We start from the raw sequence: 26251 nt of genomic DNA on the forward strand, positions 1-26251 counted from the left end.
ATATTTTTGACGTTATAAAACGAACTTAATGGATTTGTTTCAATTTCGTAACGTTTTTGGCAACACGCCAAATTTACTCGAAGTATTGGCGTTTTTATGCGGATATTTGATTATGCTATTAAAATTGTAACGAGTTTCGTATGCTTTAAATAATGTATGGACATATTAGAGTAATTGAATTATATGAAATATACTACAAACTCACATAATACAATTTTCTTACGATGTATCATTCGGAATACCAACTAATTTTATATAATATTTTTATCGCGCTAATCTATTTGTATTAACGAATAAGGAGAACAGTAACAAAAATAGCTGATCAATAAAGGTATTTTTAAATAAGGAAGTGTTTTTAATTTTTTAAATTGGCATTAAGAAAGCTAATATCAAGAAGATTTGTGCCTTCTATACGTCTGGATCGATACTCATATGATTGTAAATGTAGATTGATTGGATCCCGTTTCTTTTTCACAGGACTAGCTGCGTTCGCTCCATTATGTCGGTATTCTTTACGATTTACTGCAGCTATTGGAACATGTCCTGAAATGACTAATCCACTTAAAATAATTTCAAAGAAACACATTAGTTATTTTATTTTGGATATATGATTTTCATTTTATCAACTATTTCTATTGTGATAAATTGTCCGTTATTGTTCGTATTGTACTAAAAAAATAATATGATTTAATTGCTAGTTATCCAGTAACGAAATGATGGATTATAAATTAAATTTATGTTCGCCTAAAATATAACTTACGGCAGTAAATTCAATTAATTAATACTCCTTTGGCATTCATATAAATTCTTATATAAAATATGATTTACAAATTGAAGTACTTTTAAATATAAGTATCGAGTACATTTCATCAGAGCATATTGAGATGAAATATTATAATATTCAAATCATTTTAATAAACAATATCGTTGAACGTTGAATTTATAAAATGAATCGATATATTATTGAAGATGATTGTGGAATCTCGCTTAAATTAGTAAATTATGTAAAGAATCTTCGAATATATATTTTTATAAGCAAGTAACATAAAACCAATGTAATTTTCACGTTATTTTTCGAAACGAGAACTCTGTTTAAAGAAAAAAACAAAGTAAACGCTTAGAATAGCTAAGTTCTAATTTACATAGTAAATAGAAGCAAAAGCCGTTGTGGTGTTTACTACGGCTTTAAAACTAATCGTCGGTAAAGATAATACGACATTAGCGACTATTTTGAATTCAAAATTGGAGATGTTTTTATTCATCGAATAATTCAATTTAAATTAAATCATTTAGGTAAACAACTTGATCCTAAAACATATGCACATTAAAGATAAACTCTTGTGAAAAAAACAATTTCAAGTAAATACAAATCAGTAAATCAAAATATTCTTTAGTAGCCTTTTTTATACAAACATTTGAATTTTTAATTTTTGAGAATTGTACTAAACATAAAGCTGCCGGTCCGGAATGTAGATTCTACCGAGAAGAACCGGCAAGAAACTCAGTAGTTATTCTTTTTCAACATTTGAAGTACAAAGTTATGTCAGTTAAATACAATTAATTTTTTTATCGCTCCACGCATTTTTAGCATCTATATAATCTTGTGTTAAATGATTTACCTGAATACCGAATAGTGTGCTGGGATAATTATTTGAAGGTAATAGCGATAATTCAATATATTGGACATTACTTGGTGTTGCGTAAAAGTAGCCTGTAAATATCCCACAGTTGAGTTTAGTCCACCATGCTGCTCCAAAGCGGATTGGTGGATAAACGTGTGGCAAAATTTTGTTGAAATTAGACACACGCGGGCTTATTTCCTGACCATGTTTTTCTTCATCGTACGAGCACGAGAATTATAAACACAAATTAAGCACATTAAAATTGAGCGGTGCTTGGACGCGTTCTAACCACTGGGCCATCTCTTAATTTGGTGTTGCGCACTGTATTTAAAACTGCCCCTTGCATCATTATTATGTTTTTATAAGATAAAAAATAACATTATTTGTTACTAGGATGATTTAAATAAATGATACTTAGTATGTTTTGAAATATCTTAGGCACGGGGATAAGATATTTCATAAGTTATAAGTATATTCATTTTTACTTTGATAGTTTCTTGTCTATCTGTTTGCCATGACTCGACCAAAAAGTATGCTTCTGATATTATTAAGTCTAATTCCTTTCTAATAATCTATTCAATTAAATTCATATTTTATGACGTCAAAATATTTTATTAATTATCTTATGCAATATTTTTAATGTTAATGCTTAAGAGTGATAGCTTATTTTCATACGAGTTTGTTTTTTTCTTAAATGAGAGTTTTAGAGACTGCCCGTAGATTTTTTTTAAAGAAGAAATTGACACCCAGCTGATTTGTTAAAAGCCTTGTCTTTTATATAAATATTTTTGCATTACATCGTGCCTTTCTTTAAGAATTTTTCAGTATTAACATTTTTGTTTGGATTACAAACGTGAATATGTAGAAACCTTCTTTGTAGATATGTATGTATACTGTACGCTATCACGGGGTTATTGACCGAGAGCGAAATGAGAAAATAAGAAATGGCTGGTTTATTTAAAGAGCTTTTCTTTGAGTTGTTGAAGTGCAATCGTATATTACACCAAAAATATATTCACGTAAATTTTAAAACAAAATAAATAATAAAAGAAATAGAGATTGCGGCAAATGTCTCTGTGACCGAATTAAAAACGCGCCACCCGTATTTGTAATAGTAGCTTTTCTCATGACTCCATAAAAGTGCATCACAACATGAAATTTGTTTTAGACGTTGTATACATTTTAATTCGTTACAAATAAAACGCTGCCACACCGAAATGAGTACTCGGACAACGGACACCATATGTAATTAGTTACGGACCAAAAGACGCATGAGTGACCATTCTTATTTGAGCCGTGTTTCTATTTAAATGATAACAGAAAGATGGTACTTTTTTATCTCATTATTGAGTGATGAGTTTAATTTATCATACATATAATATAACGTTGAATTCGATAAGAACAAAGCACTGCGAGAGCAAAATGAGTGGTCGCATCAGTCGGACCGCATGCAATTAATCGTCGACCGAAAGTTCCACGCACGCTACCGGCCCTATTTGCATTGTGGTCTCGCTGCCCTCGTAAAACTGTTTCTTTTTGTTCGATGCCCGACTAATTTGGTTTGCAATTTTACTTTGATAAATATTATAATTTTTACGTTAAAAGTGAAATAATGTAACGTCTGAATATATTATTTTATTCTTGATTGATAGCTTTTACTCGCCATCGTTTGATTCTGTTTTTATTGTAGCTTGGATGTACTGGGAGTGAGTTTTATATTTAGATATAAATTTAAAAAGTGTGTGCGTGCGTGTGTCTAATTTCAACGAAATTCTGCCACATGTGTATTCCGCCAACCCGCATTGGAGCAGCGTGGTGGAATATGCTCCAAAACTTCTCCTCATAAGGGAGAGGAGGCCTTTAGCCCAGCAGTGGGAAAATTTACAGGCTGCTAATCACTCACCAACGTAATAGTCACTAACAATTTGAAAGTCATTACAAATAAAATTGTAATAAAATAAGATACGGTGTGAAGTTGTCTATTTCGAGCGACTTGACATTTAATTGGCGGTTTACCGAGCAACTTTATCATGTAGTTTTCATGTTATGCGCACGTATCATAAAAACATTCTCAATCCCTGTTATTGTATATCTATATCAACAAAAGAAGTCTAATATCAATAAATTAAGCTTTCGCTTTAAGCGGAGATGGATGTCAATCTTAAGTGGGATCACAGGTTCAAACCCTGACGACTGTGTGTGTACTGTACTCGACTGAATATATTTATTTATTTGATTTTTATTTATATTTATTCTCAAGCTCGTGATTTGTTGGATGAAATTATGCCATAGCACTGAAGCAGTTTACATTAATAAGTTCTAAACCTTCTCCTTGATTGATGAGGTTAATTTTATAGTTAAAAAATTAAAATAAATCCACCGAATGACCCTTCTACCCAAATCGTTACCATTCTAATTATTTCTTCCAAATAAAATATTTTCAAACAAAGCTCAAAATAAATTTTAGACGAATTAAGCATTTGATATATTTATATATCAAAATAATCTTGTAAATCCGTCTCGTGTTACACGATAATTGTAAACATCTTAGTAAAAGCAACTTTCCACTTGACTCATTTCGTGTTAAGGTACTTTTTATTTTTGTTCTTAAATGGGACGTTTCGTGTTGATGATATTCTTTACTATTTCAGTTGCCAAGTCTGCCTTCGTTGTAAAAATGTGTCAAGTATTCTCGTATTATTGTGAAAAGCATCAGCCCTAGACATTGCTTCGCCACAAATCAAGAAGCACGACGTTACACGATGAAACGTAAACCGAGAGCCTTTGTGCTGTCACATTAACTCTTTGTATTATTTCCATTCTTTTCACATAGAAAGGAATATTTTATGGCGGTGAACTTTTTTCGGAATTTGTGAAAATCGCGAATATTGACCGTCAATATGGCTATTTTTTACGGCGACCTAAACTGCGATTTTTATTACATCGGTTATTTGTTTTTGTTTACAATATATACTTCTATGATTCGATTAGTGTTATTATGGAAGGGTTGAAAGTATATAGCTTACTTTTATATATATTTGTCAATTTATTTTCAGGGAAAAAATGATTATATATGATTTGTAAATTTATGAAAAATGTACGTCAATCTAAATAAGTTTTACAAATTATTTTAATTATAATTTATTGTTTCTTATAAAGATAAAAATCTTGAGTTCGTTTGACTGAAGGATAAAGGGTAAGACCACTTACTGGTGGTCCCGATGACAATTATATAAAAAATATATGAATATCATATATTAATAACTGATGGAAACTTTGAACGTCTATTATATTGCAATATATTTTAATCTGATAAGCTATATCATTTCTACATCTACAGGGAATTTTTTTGTGCAATAATCTCCTGGATAATGTGTAATTTTTCTAGATAAATGTTATACAATTTAACTTCATATAGACAAAGATAACTAACACTTACTCGAAGAATAATATTGTGAAAATTGAATAATAGTTGCTACGGTAGACTTTATGGATATTTTATTAAACCTATCATTGTTGATCGAAGGATAACGTGACGATTCAAATGGGTCACTCAAGTGGGTCACTCCCGCTTTTGAAATACGCAGGACTAGATTATTCACTCGGTAGCGTAGGCTCCTAGCCGAATCGGGGCCACTAGACATACCAAATTGGGAATTTATCTTTAAATTCATAGTTAATGACATATTTTTCAGATTTCATACTTTTATTAATATTGAAATTCCAGTTGCACCCCCCGACTAACGCCTGCAGTAAAAAAGAAAAAATCAAGTAATATAGACGACGACGAAAACTTTTGTTTGAAACAACCTCATTAGTCTCGTAAAATATAAACAAACACTGAGTAATCAATTTCTTAAGCATACATTTTATCTCTAAGACTTTATAATATTTATTAGCGACGCTTTGTTCGAAAGATACATATATGATCAGTTTATCAATAGACGAAGGGTAGAAGCAATCACCAAAACATGTTGCAATAGAATACTACATTGATATCAAATAAGTTCATTTTTATTTTTAAATGTTTCACGTCGAACACGTCATTAAACACTACTGTTGAAACGAAATCAGCATAAAGAGTGTAAATGAAAGAGAAACGGTTGATAAAAATAATATCAATTATTGATAAATTGATATATTATAAAAATCACCGAAACACAAATAAATACGGAAAAATTTGACGCGAATTAATTCGAGAAACGTTTAGAAGTAATATATATATTTTAATGTTTATAATCTTTTTATAATTTGCTCTTTTGATATTTTTTATAACGTTAAACTTTAAATCAATGAATATTACTACTCAAAAAGATGCTGGTTATAGCTCTTTGGGTCTTGATTGATGACATATACTTCAACTTAAGAAAAAGTGATACAAGTCGAAGTCTTCATTATTTAAGAAATCAATTGAGGTGTCGCGATTCTTCGAAGCTCAACACGAAAATTTTCACACGGTAAAAAATTGAGGTAAAGTTTATTGAAAAATGGGTGTTGTATCAAGTCATGCCTGTCATTAATATGTATGCAAGCATCTTAACTTGCAAATAACATTTTAATTTGGTAGGATAAGAGGAAATGCTATATTTGCTACTGCGATGCTAATGTTAAATAATGAAATAATAAAAACGTATTAAAAAAAAAATCTTTTATATAGTGCTCGAAATGTGCCTATAGTGTTTCTTTATAGGGGTTTCTTTGCTTGTTGCCAATCCTGGGTGTGTGAAGTCATGATTACCAATAAAAGGCATTGTTATGGGAACAGAACCAATGCGACGTTTAAAATATCAATTCTATCAGAAAAGTAAGAGTAAGTGATTCTACTTCTTACAAAATTTGACCAAGATTTTTAAATATTGCATTAAATAAAAACTAGTAAAACTATTTTAAGATATAAAGTTACTTATTACTCACAAATTGTATGACATAGAACTGTCGTGTTATTCTGTAAGAACTCATTTCGTAACACATTCGGGAAATGTTGGAAATCGTCATAAGTTGATACGATACTTTAAGTATTATTTATAATTTTATTATGGTCAATGTAACAATCACTTAAAGTTCACGAGTTTCGAGTTTGTTTTTACAGAAGCTCTATTGTTGTTACTGTTTCAAGTGAGAATAAAATAAAAACAATTTATATTTGTACTGAGGCAAATACGTTGCATTTGAAAACTCAATAACAATTTGCAACCATCCAATTATATTCATTGTGCTGAATGAAAGAACTGTAGTTACAGTTCTATGGCAATACAAGAAAAACTTAAGCAAGACAATATTATCCTTTTAAAATATATTACTTCTCGAAGAAATTTTATAATTTATTACATACAACGAGTTAAAGATGCATACAAAAATCTTCTTAATAATTGAATTAAAATTGAAGGTCGAGCGTACGCGTATAGTCTTACCTATACTAATATTTTAAATGCGAAAGTATATCTGTGTCTGTCTGTTCTTTTACGGTTAAATCCCCTAACAAGAAAAAACCGAATTTGATAAAATCTTGTATGAACGAGCATGAATTCCAAGGATTACGTAAGTTGACTTATACTACTTTTTTATGCCTCAAACACTTGACGACCACCCCTGACTACAACTTATATGCAATAAACAATCAAAACGTCGTAAATAATAAATTTACTTTCCTTAACTTTTTTTTTAAACGTTTAGGGTTGGAAATCGTAAGTTAGTTTGAGTTATTTTATTAAATTTCGGTTGGATGGATATTTTCTGAACTTCTTCATTGGCCTATTAATGTTCTTGTAAAAGTATTACGAAAGAACTGATTCCACTGGAAACTTTTAACACTTATACTGATCTGTAATTTTTGATTCGTACCCACGTCATGAATTTGTATCGCCTTCATATATATTATTCCTTATTGTTGATTGAATTAATATATTTATATTTTCTCTAACAAAATCTATCTAAGAACGTCTACATTCACAGTGACGTAGAAATAATGTATTGTAAAGTTCATTCGAATTAAATAAGAATTAGGTTAAAAACACATAAGTGTTTGTTTTGTTTAACGCCTAAAGGAAGTTAATTCTTCGTAATTTAGATGCACAGAGGGCTTCCCAGTCCAGCGCAATAACTGTTTATTTTATTGATTTTCACACGGCTCTAATACAATGCATATCCATGGTACACTAACTTAACACGATTTACTTCGATATAGTTCCATGTTATTCCAATGTTGTAGCCAGGGAACGACATTATCGTATTAATAATAATGAAAATGCTACCAACGGACCCCTAGTGTTGAAAAAAAAGTTTTTATTTCGATAAAGTTTCGCTCCTCTTTTGCGTGCCGCGGGAGTTAGAACTTTGTGTTAATAAATTATTTTTTTTACTCCGCTAAAGGTTTCGTTGCGCATTTATTTAGTAACGATTGATTAATTTTATAATGTGCGTAATTAGAAAAAGAAGTTTTATTTTATACGTTTGTTTTTATGTTGCCATAGTAATTGAGTTTTTTTTTCATTTCTTCACAATTAGAAGCCAGCTTTTCTAGAAAAATAATTTAAGGTATAATATGATTTATGACATACTTACCTCGTTGCTTTATCATAACTTATCTGAAAATCTATCTTTAAGAGCTTCTGCGGCAGGATTTTGTTTTGACATTATGTTAGATTTTAGTGATTTTATCTTTTATTACAGAAGTCTTAGATTGTTTTTTTTTATCGTATTCTATAAATTGGTATTTGTATACATATCATAAATCAAACGAAGACAATGTTTATTTTATTTTAGGGAGAGGAAAATAATGGAATCTTCCGTTACGCAGCGGCTATACATCCCCATTGTAACCATCAAAGTTGTAATCACAACCTTACGATTCGTTGAACAGCGTCACGCCCTTGAGATGTCGCTAACGAATTTTTAATATGCCTACCGAAAAGAATAAACAAAAGCCTAGCAGGCGGCCCCTCTAGAGTTTAATTGCTGGTTTAGCGTTCATTAGGATATGCAGGCAGTTTTTTAACACGATTATGACGTCGCAGGGTCGAGGATAGGCGAGGGTGCGTTGGGGTGAGGAGGGCTGCGTCACGTGCGAGGTCCGCACTCCGCAGCCCGACGCATGCGAGACCGCGGGGCGCCGGCAGCGCAGGCGCGCCCCCCAGCCCCCGGCCTCCCTCATCCGTCAGTCTGCCGCTGGCCACCGCGCGCCCCGCCCGTTGTGTTGCGCTGAGTCGCGCGCCGCGAGTGCTCTCCAAGTGATGACGACTTGTGAATAGTGCGATGCTCGTGCTGCGCTGTGCCCTGTTTGCGGCTCTGCTCGCCGCTGCCGCCGCTGCCTGGCAGGAGAACGTTCGCCCCAAGGTCTTCGCACAATTAGGTTAGTATGACAGTTAACATCATGCTGTCAGATGTTACTGAACGCTAACAAGCGACCTTATAACCCCCTGACAACAGTCGAGAGCTTACATTCGTAGAACCACTCCAAAGGTTCGTGTTTATTTTTGTTTTGTTTGATGACATTGACGCCACGCGGCTAAGCGGCTAAACTCATTCAGTAGTTGTTTATGTTGCTTATTTTCAGACAGTGTTTTGTGTATTAAGAGTTATTGATATTTATATTTTCCAATTAAGATAGAGACAAATTTTTAGTTATTCCAATATGAAAATTAACACAATGTTCACATGACGTACATATAGATACATTAAGTGTACGTAGTCGATATATTTTAATACAAAAGATGATTCAAAATCAGTCATTTAAAACGTAATAATCAAATGTAATGTACCGTAAAAACTAAAAGCTGTAAGGACTAAAATCTTACTGCAACTTAAACCGAACCACGTGACCTAAGTCGAGCGACTTATCATATACAATCTTACAAAATAAGTAAGCGCAATAAATATATATAAATAGCTTTCTAAGTAATTTAGATAACAATACGAACGTATAAAAGTTATTATAGGCGAAACTTCAAATAGAACCTACTGTTCATTGTTTGAAACAAACAGTAGTGTCCCCAGAATTACGCCTTGTGGTACTCCAATAACGAGTCAGAGTCATGCGATAGTTTATCCTAGAGGAATAAAGGCGGAGTGCACAACTATGGAGCCATTGTTTTATTGTGCAGTCTGCATTGCGGGGGACAGCCACGTGGCTCTCATTAGTGCAGCACAAAGCGAAGCAGTTTGTTCTGCGTTTTGCAATGTTACGCCCGGATTAGCGATGCGATGTTTAACCTACTGGATGAAACTTTGTCTAACTTATGCATGTATATTTGGTGGATTCATCTTTTGTTCCGTTAAGTCAAAATCAACTGTGAATTTGTAGAGCTTTTATGGGAATAAATTACATTTCAACATGGTGGTTTTATTTATACTTTTTCAAAAAAATATTAATCAGTAAAAGTATAATAATATTGTTACGAGAGCATACAAATTACAACGAACCTAAAACATTATCTTTCTAAAAAAATAATCAAAGATTTTTATTGATCAAATGATTTTTAAACATATCTCTGCAAACGAAACGAAATGACATCTAAATAACCTGATTATCTCGATGTTCATTAAAGAAGTACCAATTGGAATCACTGACGTTACTGGTCTAGACGTTATTGTCGGACGTATATCCGTCCATTGTATCCGGAGCTCGCATTGTTTATCGTTACTTTGAAATATCAACGGACTAATTTGATTATGTCGCGTATATCATGAATAATAATTGACATGACGTGGAAAAATGCACAACACAATATTCAATTAATACCTTGTCATACTAAAAGTACTATATTTGTCGTACATAATTGAACCTGTTAATTGATTTCAAATTAACACTGCTGACGATATCTTCATTAAAGCCCTAAGTGACAATTATGATACAGTGTAACTAAGTAAATTAATTGCAATTGAAAGTCAATAAGCTGAAATGAAGTAAGCAGAGATGACGAAGCGAGTTAATTACACCGCTATAGTTTCTGTTTGATGTTCGGACACTCGTAGTACTCGAGTCAACACCTCTAGTAATGTGATCCACCAATTCAAACCAGAGGGTTCACACTGACCGCATAATGTGGTTTAATATACGCACGATCAAAGGTCTGTATGGAAATCGGAGATATAAAACTTTCTTTTATTACATCGTAATTTCCATACATATTTTGCCTTAATATCAACGTTTCGGAATACTTCGATGATTTTATTTTGAATATGTTTATCGATGTTTGCGTGATATTCGAAATTGATAAACGAATCTTGTATTGTACTTTTAAACGAAATATCTTGTCATTTGATAAATTTTAAACGAGCGAGTTGTGTAAGCAATTGAGTTTATACAATTTTTTAATATCAGTTGAAGCATTTAATAAAATCTCGGGGTGAAACTAACGGAGCTCTATTTAACATAAAGATTTATTTTTGAGGGACTTTAGTATAATTGTTACATCAGTAAGGTTTAGTATAATTGTTACGTCACCTACAATTTTTTAGTATTTTCTGACGAAGGATATATATATATCTCCTAAAGATTTCAATAAAATTGCCCTGGTTTTATCTTTTGCCTTCAATAACATACAGAATACTTTTTCAAAATCGAATTGAATGTTATTGTAAAAGCGGTGCTTAATATATTTAAATATCTTACAGTTTATCATGTATACTTGCTTTAGTTCGATAAAGTTTTATCTTACAACGCTTGGTTTATTTATAAAGGATCGAATCACACGAAGAAATATTTATGTCTGCGGCAATCTGATACTAACCCTTATTTACAACTTAAGATATGTAGTTGAAACTGTCTCAACTATCTAGTGAACTAGTCTCAACGATAATAAGTACATAATAGTATTACTGCCACGGCTTAGGAGATAGCGGTTGCAATCTAACTAACCTAATTTGCGGGTAATGTTACTGCACTTTGCGTCCGTCGACAACTGATACAGTTATTATTCACAAAGTATACCAAGAGGGAATTGGTTCAATTTGTGCAAATTGTATACAAAATGTAGAACTAAAATCGCTCAGCGCATTCAGTACGGAGGATGCAATAATTTGTCTCAAAGTTCTGTAAAGGAAACAGAAGAGTCTCCAAACTATTTCGAATACCGATTCTAATGCACGAAGAAAGTGTATCGAACCATAATCGTGTGCTTTATCGTTATTGTGTAACCCACTTATTGTTCTGACTGGTCTCGTGTGGGTCGAGACACGTATTGGGCTTGAAGTGAATGCTAAACAGAATTTCTCCCGGTGGAGGATGACTCATTAAGGAGCAACGTGTAACTCGATGTGAATCGTAGATTTTGCTTTAGAAAATTTTGTATGTGCTTTGAGTCAATTCTAAGATAAAATTGAAATAAATGATTACTTTAAAATCGACTCTCGTTAGATATCTAAACACCGAATGATTTTATAATATAAATAAAATATAAAACTCTCTCGAAGCAATGGAAGTTGAAGAATCATAGTATAATAGAATGGAACCCATAATACAAAATATGAACACGATTCTAAAACAAGTTTTATGGACTGTACTAGGTTTGAACAGGTGCCGCGGTCTAAGGTTCAATTTCAAACGTTTTATGGTGTTGCATTATGGTTTTCGACGCCCTCCTTTATGCTTTAACTACCAGGATTATAGAACGTTTAAAGTGGGTTCATAAAATAACCGTCCACTTACTACCTGAAGAAGAAATAAATTACTTAACAGGATTATACTTTTATACCCTGGAATGTTTTGTACGTGTCGCGTTTTGCCTTATGGGTATTTATTGGGTCATTCGTCAAGAACCGATACCCAAGGGTACTGTTATGTGGTTAGGGTGCATAATACTGCTGTGACGTGATGTTGTTTTGGATTGAGCTCTCCTGAACATTTTATTAACATTTCGTTATTATCCGTAGGGGAACGAGTTTAAGTCAAATTTAATTTAGTATTATATTATTATTAAAAATAAATAAATATATTAGATGTCAAGTAAGATGTTATCACTGACATTCATTTTAATTTCACAATAACCATGATATGAGTTATCGTAATAAATTGTCTTGTATGTTAACGGTAAAAGTACCGCGTTTCGGAATAAATTGCTCGACAAAATCGTATGAGTGACGATAACCGCTAATCGAAAAGGACCAAAGTTCAAACATTCGTCAATAAGAACGTTTTTTGGGAAGTAACAAAACAAAGTAAATTCAATGGTAATGTATTATGGTAAAAAATCGTCTGTTCTCGGTTTTTTTGCGGTTATAATTTTAGATGTAAACCCTACAGTAGTTGCAATAAGTCGATTTCGATGCATTTGTTCTAAATGACGTGGTTAAAGAGCACGACACGCACGTGCGTGCGGTATTCATGTTTTGAGTGTGGTGAGGGGGGGGGGGGGTGAAGGAATGGCGCCGCCTTGCGGGAGAGGGACAACTTTATAGCGGTGATATATATTGTCTTCACTGAGTGTGGGATACAAGCCCTCTTTTGTTTTATTTTGTCAAACACACGCATTAACTTTCTTCAGAATGTATTCACAAATGGTAGAATAGAATCAAGCAAAAATATATTAGGGAACATATATTGGTACGTGAAATATATTTTATATTCGACAAATAAAATTTTTAACATATGCATGATGTTTGTACTTCAATGCATTTCCTTTGCGCCAGTTCACGAGAACTCTCATAACTTTCTCAAATGTGTTATAAAGATTGGTCGTAACTCGAGTACGCTGTAACGTTTTTGGACGATATTGCTTTTCATTTCAAAAGAGATCATAATGGTAGCGATCGATTGGCAAACGAAGGTTTCTTTATTCAAATCTAACAAAAGGTGGAATAAAAATGAAATAATGGTGATAGATGACAGATTTCTTTATTCAACTCGTACTGCCGAGGACAACGCAAATATTGGTTCTGTAATGAAAATATTTGTTGAAATCCTCAACGGGCACTGCAAAGACTTTTTGTGAGATGACTGCGCGAGTGTGTCTAGCCCATTGTGATGCAGTTTTTAAATCCGGATTAAAAGGAAGCTCGTAATAAGCCCGATGCGGGGTTGTTACGTTGGGACATCGTTTGTAGCAACTTCGGTATAACATTTTGCTATTGTACTTACTTAAAAAAACATAGTTGATTTGCACAATTTGAAAGGGTAATCCTCATTTTTTTTAGAATAATCGTATGTATTATTCGTGAATAAAAAGGTAATTCAGAAAGATTTTTTTTTGCATTGTATAGAAATTGAAAATTGTTTTAAGAATAGTAAAAATAAATTATTACCAATAATTTCTATGATCTCCCAAACCTAATTTATCATTTATTACTTAGTCTTTGCAGATTGTTTTACATTCCATGAACTTAACACTTCACGTACCAACATACTTAGTAGGACAAAACCCTTCTCATTTGAAAATGCACCGATGAATAGGAAAGAGTCAATGGGTCGTAAGAAATGGGCCAGTCAGCGTCGCGAGGTACTATACAAGTGAAATGCACTTTAAAACCAGTCTACCAAGATCCTTCTCACTATACCGATTCTGCAATGCCAGGTGGCATGTGACGATGAGTCTTTGTGCTAAAGAGCTGTGGTTGTACGATTCATTTTTATTGTTTGTATATTGCCACACAATTTGGGTTTACCGTTTTGAATTTCCCTATAATTCGCAATATATTTATCAAAATGTAGCCAATAATATTCCACAATTCACTTTGAAATTTACTCAGATTACATTTGTTTGTGAATTATAAACATTTTAGTTGAATAATGTGGTTTTATTTTCTACTATAAAATGTTATTTTAACGTTAATTAATCATTAAATCTGTAATGATCATTTTTTTTTCTTTTGATTATGGCTTAGGTGAGAAAATTAACTAACAGCAGCTGTTTTTATGGTATGTTAAAAGTTACTTTACAAGAGTGTTTGAGTTCTGTGTGGTGTGGTGATTGGTTCTATTAATGAGGCAGGTGGTCGCACAATATGTGCTTACAATACCATCGCTGGGGTCGACTCTATCGCGTGCTCTTCAATTGAAAAGCATTTCTCTTTAAATTAATATTTATTTACGAACCGTTATTGCTATTATTGAATGAATAATTGTACGTTTGGTTCTTGATTTTAATGTGCAACTATATTTAGTATTTTGTATGTAAATAATATTATAGATTTAAATAAATAATATGTTTATGGTTATTTTTTATTTTTTAATTTTAATTGCTTCCGTCATTGGCACTTCTAACCGAGTGGTTTTAAGTTACAACCAGTTTCAACATTTCATCCTTACTTTTTAGCTTTACATTGCTTTCTGTGGTTATGTTGCAATAATAATTATTTTTTTTATTTTTTTAATTTATTCCTACAAAACCTTTGTAGTGATTCATTCAATATAGTTTAATAAATTGAATTTATTGTGCATTTATATTGCAATTTTCATGACAATTAATTAGATTAATGTGTGTGTAAATGATTAATAATAAAATTTAAACATAACTTTTGATGTCAATTTCCGACTCTAAATTGGTATAAATTGCCTTTAATTAGTCAGATGTTTTATCATATTTAAAAAAGTGCTTAATTAAAATCATTTGCATGTATACTACTATGGTCTTGTATTTTATAATTTGTAATTTAATGAGATAATATATCTTTTAGAGGTTTGATAAACTTATAACGTAAGCGATTCTGTCGAAGCATGTTTATGCGTTCCCCCACATCTGTCCAAACATGTGTTTGCCCTAAAACATTCGTTATTAGAAACTCTTCAGCATATTCCTATAACATTTTCGCTAACAACTTGGCTAATAAAATAACAGGAAACATTACACCAAGTGTAAGAGCTGAGTATGTTTAGTGCCCTAAAAATAAACACACAGTCCCTTTCTACTCTTGAACTTGACTTGGGTTCAATGAACTTAGCGTTCGATGATAAATAATGTTCTGTTGCTAACTGCAGTTTTAAACATAGCAATTGATTCATTTTGTGTTTTGGCGTTTCATTAATCGGATGCGAATATTTATTTGCTTCTTTATGAAGTTGATCTGTTCTGAATGAGTCAGTAGAGATGTTGCCTTTAGTGTTTTTAGACGACTGCCCAAAAAGGAGTGTAATGTTTTATACGTGTGTATGTGTGTGTTGTTCCTATATGTGTGTACCTATGTGAGTTTCTTGATTTCATTACAACTTTCTGAACATAATTTAATGTAGGAAACATGTTCACTTATATAATCCTTCCTTTTTTGAAAACAAAAAAATAAACTTTGATGAATGAATCACATTTAAAACGTGTAAACAAATTGTTTTCTTCAATCATTAATTCGTTTTTTGTCAGGACAGTCGTGTTTTATTGCGCAAAATTTAATCGTAATTTTAAATATAAATTTACTATAACCGTGTATTTGTACTAAAGTATTATCGACATCATATTATCAAAGCAATATTTTGAAGAGCGGTTTGGATAATAAACTGCTACTTAGAATGTCATACATAATGACTGATACGAGCTCACCGAAAAAGATTTAGGCAATAAACTTGCCATTTGTAGCGTACGAAAACATTTTTATACGCTTATTAAGTAACATGTGGTATAATAAAACTGCGTTTACGGTAAATGAGGTTGTAATTCATCCTCGAAGTTAAGGCTGTCACTTCCAGATCTCGAAGACTAGGGCGACATTACATATGAGGAGCATACACTTCACTTAGTCTAACAATATAATACATATGTATATATGTATATAGTAAATCTTGTATTGATGTACAGATGACATTGGTTTTAAATATACATATATAATTTATTCTATACACTTTATGCTAAAATTACAAATAAGTGGGTTACAGATATGTTACTAATATTCTGAAATTCTTGACCTAAAAAATCAAATACCTTTTAATTTCCCCCCAAAACGGGGATTAAACACAGTTAATCGTTTTCTGCAGATTTATAAACTAGCCAATACCACTTCGAGACACATACCAAATCAAACTACAGTGCAAAAGTATCGATTATTATCGATTCTTCTATATTTAGCTAGTCTACGGCTGCTGCTGGAATAATTGAACTGACTCTGCATTTGGAAAGACCAGTGACAATATTTTTAAACGAAACCAACTCTATTGATTGTAATACAGTTATAAAGATTACTTTGCTTGATTTATTGCCCGTGATATAATAATAGTTGCAGTTATTGTTTAGTGTTTTCATATTATGTCCTCGGCCCAAAGTTTGTCCTGAAATGTATGTTAATTGTTAACCTTTTGTACCACGTTTTTTCTGTGTTCCTTGTTCCTTCTTCCTCTCGTGTTTTTGTCTACAATAAAGTATATTTGTACTGTATTGTAATGGTGATATTAATTACAGTAACTTAACATAACTAAAATATTTGTCATCCTTTTTACCCGCAACCATTAAAAGGAGATGGCAATATTTTAAAGATAAATAAATAAATTTCTATTATTATTAATCGGATTGATTTTGGTGAAGTTATTTAAATATAATTTTATAAAGAAACAAAAATCAAATTTAATTCTTTGATAAAATAACGTTCAGTATAAATTACATTTTTTTAAAATAATTTTTTCTCCTTTTCCGGAATGCCTTTAATAATATGGTATCCCATTAGATATAAGAATTCTGATTTAATTAAATGAAATCTTACTCGCTTCTGACGTTATCAATATAAAATTCACAAAGAAGTATCGTATATACCTATATTCTGTATTCTAATCATTCATTGATTCCAATAATTTATAATTCGAACAAAAAAATACCGCCAAATTATTTTCATAAGTATTAATAAATAATTCAGAAGTACCAACGAACCTCACTAACAAATTAGGACATTCTACGTGATTTAAATATCGAACATCTGAGTGACTTAGCAATTTAAATCAATGACAGCCGGATTCTTCTATACAGCTATGACCACGTGTACAATATAATGACTTTGGAGCAGCTTTAATGTAGATTAAAACGTATATTTTATTTGATCAAAATGTGTTTACACCTTTAAAAATTGCGTAACATGTTTTAATTCTCTATCTATCTCGTTATAATTTTCTCGTTTCTTACATATTTATGTTTGTATGATATTAACTACGGACTGAAGCTGGTATGTATGTATTACATTATTATCGGCATCTTTAGGTTTGGTTACTCCATTAAAATCGTATATTTGCATTTGCCATAAAGCTGATTTTTTTCTTTGGACCCTTTTCTTTTAAACTGGTCGATTTTGAATGAATCTATTATATACTATTACAATAAAAAAACTGTTCGTTTATAAATATATATTTTTTATTATTAGCTACTACTGCGAGTAATAAATACATAGCGTATGGGCAATGACTACTGTGAATCTCTTTAAAGATTAAAAAATCTTAATAACTTAGTGTTAGTTCGATCCAGTTTTAACGAAGACCTTAGGATCCATAGCTAGATAGAAAACGTGGCTGTTGTGACATAAATCATGATGAAACTATGGTGAATATTAAAAACCACTGGGAATAAAACACGATAGTATTGCATTAGTCATCGCGAAAGACGCAGCGTGACATCCCACAAACATTCACGTTATATATTTAAGCGATATAACTAATGAACCAGTTCTAAGGTTCATTGACGGGTATAACTTCGCGACTGGTTTCCTGTTACAAACTCGACTTACGCTTACTTACTTCCTTAGTGACATTGGATTAGTTCGGAGTTCTGATAAGTTTTCGATGTGATATCGCGGTGTGATATTAGCTACTTGATGGAATTAAATGGGCTGAGAATGTAAAGTTTTGTTATCCATTCAAGCTATTATTCTTAGATTATTTATGTATGTAGATGGAGTGTCGCTGTACAAAATAACTAAAACAAACGGTTTAACTTTATTGTCTTGGTGTGCGTGACAGCTACGCTTGACATTGGCCAATATAGTTTACTAGTGTGCGTGCACTTAGTAGGTAACCGTGGGCTACTATTTTTTTCGACGTGCTCTCAACATTGACAGTCAATGTAGACATAATTAATCAAAGCTAATATTGTTCAGAATATTTTGTACACCTATTTTATTTGTCTTCGAAGTTATGTCATTGTCATGTGTAGGTTCAGTATGTGTTCAACTTTTTCTGCTTTGGTTTTAAATTGTTATTACAGACGGTTTAGTTTAGCAACTCAGCTTTGCATGGATGCAATTTATTTATAAAGAAATGATAAATATAATTTGTACCCTATAGTGCTCAGGAATAATCGAGCTACCAGTAAAAGTAAGTAGTAGTATCTACCAGTAAAAAAACCGTTTAGAATTGGATTATTATTTTCAAGGATTACTCCCTAAATACAATACTTCTTTATACTATTAAGTATATATTTTTATTTAGCTATTCCTAACAAAATTGTAATTGGTTTACAAAATAAACGAATATCAGGGTTTTTGTTTTTTCATGTGTTTTCATCAACTTTATATGGTCACATTTACAAATGTGGCATTTTATGACATGTCATACGTAATTGCTTTGGAACGGTTACGATCTCCCTGGGGTTCTTCGTAACTTCGCGGTTGCCACACGATTGCAGTCCGTATTGCTATGATGAATTTCACTAATATCATACTGTTTTATTGCCCCCAGATAAAGATAAATAACTAGGACGGAAAGCTATAGCGAGTAATTAGATTTTGGATGTAGAAACTACTTAATGCAATTTTGCAATTAATATTCATGGAATTAAGTGTTTATTATTTTTAATTTTTAGTCTATGCAGCTTGCTTAATTATATAGTGAACTCATTATCAGAAAGTATTGATTAAATAAATAATTATTCTTCTGAGTAAAAACAGGCTAAACTTAAAACATTTTGTTTAAATGTAATTGCGTATTATACATGGTTAAAAGTATTGCCAACATTTTAATTTCGGCATTCGTTGAAACCACTTTAAAAAATAAACAATAATTTCATGGTATTCGAAAAAAAATGGGCACCAATTAATTTACAACCACTAATGTAGCACCCACTTAAGGCAAGTTAAAGCGAGCGAGCGAATCGAGGTCGTGTGCTTCAGCCATTAGGTTTTAAATTGCTTCAGAAGTTCGATATAAAAACCAATTCCCACATGAATGATCGTAGAGAGTGGGGTCAGAGTTGACGGTAAAAAACCTACGCGGCAGCTGTTTGGCACATGATGGGAGCGACGATGGAAAAACGTTTAATAAAACTAGGAGCTCGCTCGCTCATTTCTTTCGCTCTAATATTTTTTCTGATGACTGAACTAGGATTTTGCAGCGTTCTAGAAACTTCGACCTCGTTTGATGGCTGCTGATTTTTTCAGATTTACCTAGTGTTCAATCGATGCTTGTAAGCTGAGGGCGCCAATGTTATACTACAATGAGACGATAGCTAAAACTTATATTTTAAAAGGAATGTATTTAAGCAGTAGATAGACAATCCTCCAGGAAAAATAGATAGATAGGAATTGTGTGCGATAAAGTCTTTCTACGCTATTATATTTCTACAGGATTTATTACTAATATCAATCTTTAGTGATAAAAATAAGTCTTTAATTTATATTTTACATTCAACAAATGTTTAGGAATAATGTTGTAGCTAACTTTCTTACTTATTTAAAGCTATTTAATAATTTTAATGAAGACATTATTCAAAGGAATGAAACTGTTACATTGTCTCAACTTTATCAGATCGAACTTCAAAAATATGGCCTAAATAAATTTAGAAGTTTCACCAAAGTTCCGAGGGCAAGTTTTGAAACTCAAGAATGTGCTTTGACCGAAATCGATAATTACGTAGCCTCTAAGTCTTACCCTTTTTATGATAACAGCCTTTACAAAATATCATTGGATGAACTTTCTTGTGTTTCTGCGATATTTAAAACAATTTCTGAGACAATAAACATCTCTAGACTATAACATAGCAATTATCTAGTGTACTCTCACTAAAGTGTTTGTAAACTTTGGTACACATGTTATAAATACATATATTTATACCACTCTTATCTAATTGTACAAAAAAAGTACTTAACTATTTAGTCTATTATTGGTTTTTCTCATCGGAATCTACATTCTGAACTGGCAGTCACTTAAGTAGTCTTGACTTAGAAAAGTCTTGCAAAAGTCTAATTGAATATAATATTTCTTGATTAGATAAAAAGAGCTTCGAGTGCATAAGATCCTTTCTTTAAGATAATTTCACTTTCCCATAGAAATAATATTTATTCGTCAGTATTTCCTCAAATGACTCGAGCGGTCTTAATTACTGGCATCCGTCCCGTGTGATTGGTCCCGCATTGTTTGTGTTCTCCGCTAACAGGACAATTGCACATGCACTTAGAACGAGCCTGGTTATTAATACCTACTGTAGTCTCATGGGTCATTGGCTTCGAGAATGCCCTATTATTGATCGACACTACACTAGTGTTAGAATCAAATTGATACTATTAATCTGACTTGGATAACCAAGTTCAAATATGGTTGTGGTGATTTGTGGTGTATTAAGTAAATACATTTCTTATAAAATGATCTTCAAGAATTGTTTATATTGTATTGTAATTAAGTGCAATGTTCTGTAATAAAATTATATTAAGACTAATTTATTTGAGATGATAGCATGTAAAAAGGTTTTTGAACTTAGTTGAAAAAATTCAAGTAATATAATTTTGAGTATTCATATTTTAATACAAAAAAGAGGCGGAGCACCGCCTCTATTAGTCATAGATAGTATTTTATGTAGTATATAGCCTTCCTTAATAATTCATGTTAATATCTATTTAAATTTGATTTTTTTACGAAAAAGATTTTTTTGCTCAAACTAACAAGCAAACTCAATAATTTGATAACACTTTTAAGTACAAATCGTCAATGGTAAACATATTTTGCGTGGCTGCTACTACAATATCGACACACTCAATACGACCTGCCCAATATTCTAAAGATACCGTACTCACAAAGACTTTGATACGTTTTAGCGGAAAAACGCACTGTCAGCGTAAAAAAACACAATGGACTGAGGGCCGACAATACGTCCCTACCAGTTGTGAACTGATCACTCCGCGGTCCTGAAATAACAAATGAATCGAGAAAATCCACCCCATCTATTGCACCAGTTTAATGTGATCCTCTCGTCCTCAGTGAAAGGCAATCGCAACCTCACCAAAATATATCCCATGTCAATTTATGATCTAGCTGTGCTGAACCTTTTTACCGATCCATTTTTATATATTCTTTGAATGTTACTCCAACAAATCTTCTTAAGGTGTGCAATTTACGTCAAATACTTTTAATTTCATAATATAAGCAATTAGGACTAAAGATCCGTACTTGTTGTTATTCAATAGTGTCAAAGATGTAAAGGATCAAACCCAAATGGTCGTGTTACACTTTCACTTTTGATGCCGAGTCAAACGAATGGGTATTCAGAAAATTTAATTTCCGCAGACAGATCGAACAATTTCGTTCCAATGTGGTGTCTGCGAACCGTAATTGGGTCAACCCATCGGACAATGGACTTCAACAATGTTATTATTAGTAGATCTCTTATTCATTCGCTCGAAGGACTGATCAATCATCGTTTTTATGACAAGTTCTGTAAAAAGAATCTGTGAAAAAATGAAACGCGATCGATATATCGTTGTCTAAAAAACTTTCTGGTTGCAACCAAAACAGCTTTGAAATACGCAATTCGATAAATCTATAACCTAAAAAATAAGGAAGCAAACATATATGTATATTATAAATAACTCAAATAGACTATTAAAAATATTGTACATCAAACTTTTAAATGGCTCAAATAAAATTAGGAATTTCTCAGTCAACATTTTATCCCAGAAGGAAGATCTCGGTTGTCGAAGAAATCCAATCAATAGTTCAATTTACGCAAATCGTTTGGAACGTTCCCACTAAGAGATCTCCGTTAATCTAACCAATAGATTATATTGGCGGGCTAATAAAGGCTGACAGAGACCTTTCGCACCAGTCTCAATTACTGCCGTAGTGATGAGTGACGCAAAGGTAAGGTTAGGATGCCAATCTATTTTGAGACTGATGAATGCGAAGTATGTTCCTGTAAATTACATTTCTATAATTTTCTTCTTTAAAAAGGACACGAGAACATTTTTCATGTTATAAATATTTAATTGATCAGTAAACAAATGCTAGCGAAACGCTAAGTATTTCTCAGTTTCATACCAATAACCCCATACAATGCGAAAAGTTAGTCATACAAAGGAGTTATTGTGAATCGAGTAAACAGAGGGCTGGTTGGGCGCCCTGCACGCCCGGGTGCGTACCCCCTCGTTGATACACGTGATCCGAGTTCGGACGAGCGCACAATATATCGTTAATAATTAACTTTTTAAATTAGTATTATTACAACAGCTAAACGTTGTAATTTTAGCGACTCTATATAGTAATAATTAAGGTTGTTTATTGTTGAAATAATACATTTTGTTTTTTCATTTAAATTAAAAATGTTTTATTGATTACATTTAATTGTGTACAATGTACTTCTGATAGAACATTTGAAAAATATAAGATACAAAATATTAGTTTTTCAAAAAGATTAATGTTATTATGCAACGTATGTTTTCAGAGCGTTCTTTGTGCGCCATTTTTACAAATATCCAATATTGTCTGTCGGTTTTGCTTTTTAAATTTTTGTATTCCCTCAAAATACACAATATAAGCGGATCTCAGGATTTTGTATAAGAAAATGAGAGGTTTATCGTCTTAAGCCGTTAAGAGATCCCGCGGAATGTATCTTAATCTGTCAATGCTATCTTTAATACGTTTATTTACTTCACATACATTTTCGGCATTACTTTATATAATCACTTAAAAGACACTTTATTACACAGACTTACGTGAAAATCATCTAATGAATATTTCTTTGTTTGATTCTAGCGAAATTATTTGTGTAAGAATTTAGTACATAGGGCATATCGGTACGTAATTGTTAGCGTTATATTTGCTGTTTATTGCAGACGAGATCACTTGGCAAATTGAACCTGGATACAAAAGAGTTCCTTCACGAAATCTTTTACCGAGCGTTCTGTCAAGTCGTGGACAATGCGGCGGGATGCCTACAAGCCCCTTCAATTGTTCGCGTTCTGACGTGTTTGAAGTCCAGTAACAAATGGTGGCGATCACGGATTGAAAGAATAAAGAAATAAAATAAATAGAAAGTTTATTTATTAAAGTTATTATTACTAGAACTACTTTATTCTATTTTTACAGAAAATTGATGCATTTATTAAAACCGAGCAAACGGCACTGCTATTACATAAATATATATATGACAATGATAACATTATATACATTTATTTAACGTATATAGATATTGTTTTTAGCTTCTACTGAAATAGATTTCAAAAGAGATATGAAAATATATGTGTGTGTGAGATCACGACAGTCACGTTCGGGAGAGAACTGGCTTCATGCATCAGTGCCTACGACGCCGGTTTTGCCGGCGTTGCTTAAAAATATTCCAGAACGCTGTTTATTTTACTTGGACATCGCATATTTTCAGATCTGTATTCATTCTTAGGTACATATTATGCTACAATGGAATGGTTTTGGCAGTGGAAATTTATAACAGTTATATAATTTCCAATATTCGTGTATATTCACGCAAAATTATTTAAACATTTTTGTACATAAATTAAAACCAAAGTGAGATGATTGCGTATATATTTCCAGAAAAAGACTACGTTTTGTTCCGACAAATTTAATGGATATGTCGAAATATACATAGAAGAACTGAGGTGGTCCAATGGTTATCATTGTGAACTGCATGGTTGAAAAATCTTCAACCTTTCTCCGTAAGAGGAAGGAATTAAGCGGAATAGCTTAAAGTCTACTACTTTTTGTAGACTTTAAGCTATTCCGCTTAATTTTCTTAAGCAGGAAATAAAAAAAATATATAATGCATTCATAGGAAAAATAAAAACTGCTCTTTATAACATATTGTTTCTAAAGGAACGATATAAGATATACAAGGTAGTTGTAAACATGTAAATGTTTTCGATGACGAGGAGGAAATTGATTGCTCTTCTTCACAAAACAAATGGATAGAAGTTAACAGGAATAGATTTGCAATAGAAGTTGTCTCCTTGAATATAATAGTAAATTTAAAAAACGAGTCAAGTTATAAATTGTTTGACACTCAAAATAAGCAGTAGCAGTATATTTGATATAAATCCAAAAGACACGATCGCATCTTTATTCAAAGTCCATTCTGTGCAGGATGCAAATCCGGATGCAAGAAGGGCTGCTAAGCAAAAAAGTCACGCTTCGCTAGTAAAAACTATGGTCGCCCGCATCTAGCGCGCTTTGTGGCTTTCTGAGCTCTTGTCGTTCGAGAGTTTATATTCTATTTGTTTTATAACGTTTGATTTCGTTACAAAGTTAACTTCATTGTTTGTTTTATTCGTTTTCAGGTCATTTATTACCGCAATAAATACTCAGATCGAATATATTTTATCTTTAACCTAAATCTTTACTCTTTCGTCAAGTTCTTAATGTTCCAAATTGAGACATTTTTATTAATGAATTATTATTGTGTTGATTATTTTAGTTATCACCTTCATAATAATTATTCAACATTCTAAATTGAAAACGGTTGAAACTGCCAAGCGTTACTACTTATTCAATAATACGTATATTATACTCGTATAATAAAACATACTACAAAACGTTCTCTATCTTCTAATATCATTTTAATCAGTATAGATAAAGGATAGAAAATATTAATTATATGATGGAATGTATATATAATACGAAACATATCTACAATAATGTTCCCTGCTCATATAATAGAGATTATCACCATCGACATGGGTTTACACTTTAATTATCGGAAGTTCCTTCAAGGAAGTACGATTTAATTTTTTTTCCACACTTCTTGGAACTTATCTCGAGTACGGGTCACCGACAAAGGGGACGAACATTACGTGACTCTGAGAGGGAATGCCTTATAAATCTCGCTTGGTAGGTACCATTTAGAGCAATTGAAAAAATCAGTGAAGTAATAAATTCTGGGCGATCTTCCAATACGAGTAAAACCCGAGTCAGTCGATAAGAATGCATCAATAGATTCAAATAGAAGCTTGACATATTTGAATAGACGATTCAAACAAACACTGACTGACTATCAATTTTTCCATTTCATCAAAGTTGTAAAGCAAACGATTAAATCAATAAGGTTATTAGTTGATTTATGTGACAAGTGGAAAAAAGGGTTGAATAGTTGTTTTGTTATATATTTAATAATAGTAGAAGTTATAAGTTGGTTTATAATAATAAGTCAAAACAATAATTTTTAGAGGGTAATTAATCGTAAATGTTCCCATTACAGTTAATTAATGAGAAAAGCTGTGTTTGACAAGCGAGATTAAAGCCAATAAATATGCTCCAATAAAGTTCTTTTTTTTTGGCAAAACACGCGATTTTATTAAACGAGAAGAGTAAATAAATCTACCTAATTTACTAAAGCCTGGAATGTAATTTTCTCTTTCAATGAATATTGTATTATGATATTAAACAAAATATATTAAGAATTTTCTTTTTAAGTCAATATTTTTCTCGGAATCATAAGAAAAATATCTACTTTATACAGTCGAGATATCAATTTCGTATCCGTCTCAGTAAGCGAGCCTATCAAGAAAAATAAAATTTCGATTAA

At 32.0% G+C, this 26251-nt stretch overlaps 1 protein-coding gene across 1 annotated transcript in view; it reads left to right on the forward strand.

The window, feature by feature from the left end:
* Window positions 1-26251, forward strand: part of LOC125070342 (semaphorin-1A) — a 341204-nt gene that overhangs the window by 18613 nt on the left and 296340 nt on the right. The window contains exon 2 of the mRNA XM_047680167.1: window positions 8636-8970. Coding sequence (XP_047536123.1) covers window positions 8874-8970 — 97 coding nt within the window. The 5' untranslated portion in view covers window positions 8636-8873. The remainder of the gene's footprint in view (window positions 1-8635; window positions 8971-26251) is intronic.

This window comes from Vanessa atalanta, chromosome 17 (genome assembly GCF_905147765.1).
Source record: "Vanessa atalanta chromosome 17, ilVanAtal1.2, whole genome shotgun sequence".
Lineage (NCBI taxonomy): Eukaryota > Metazoa > Arthropoda > Insecta > Lepidoptera > Nymphalidae > Vanessa > Vanessa atalanta.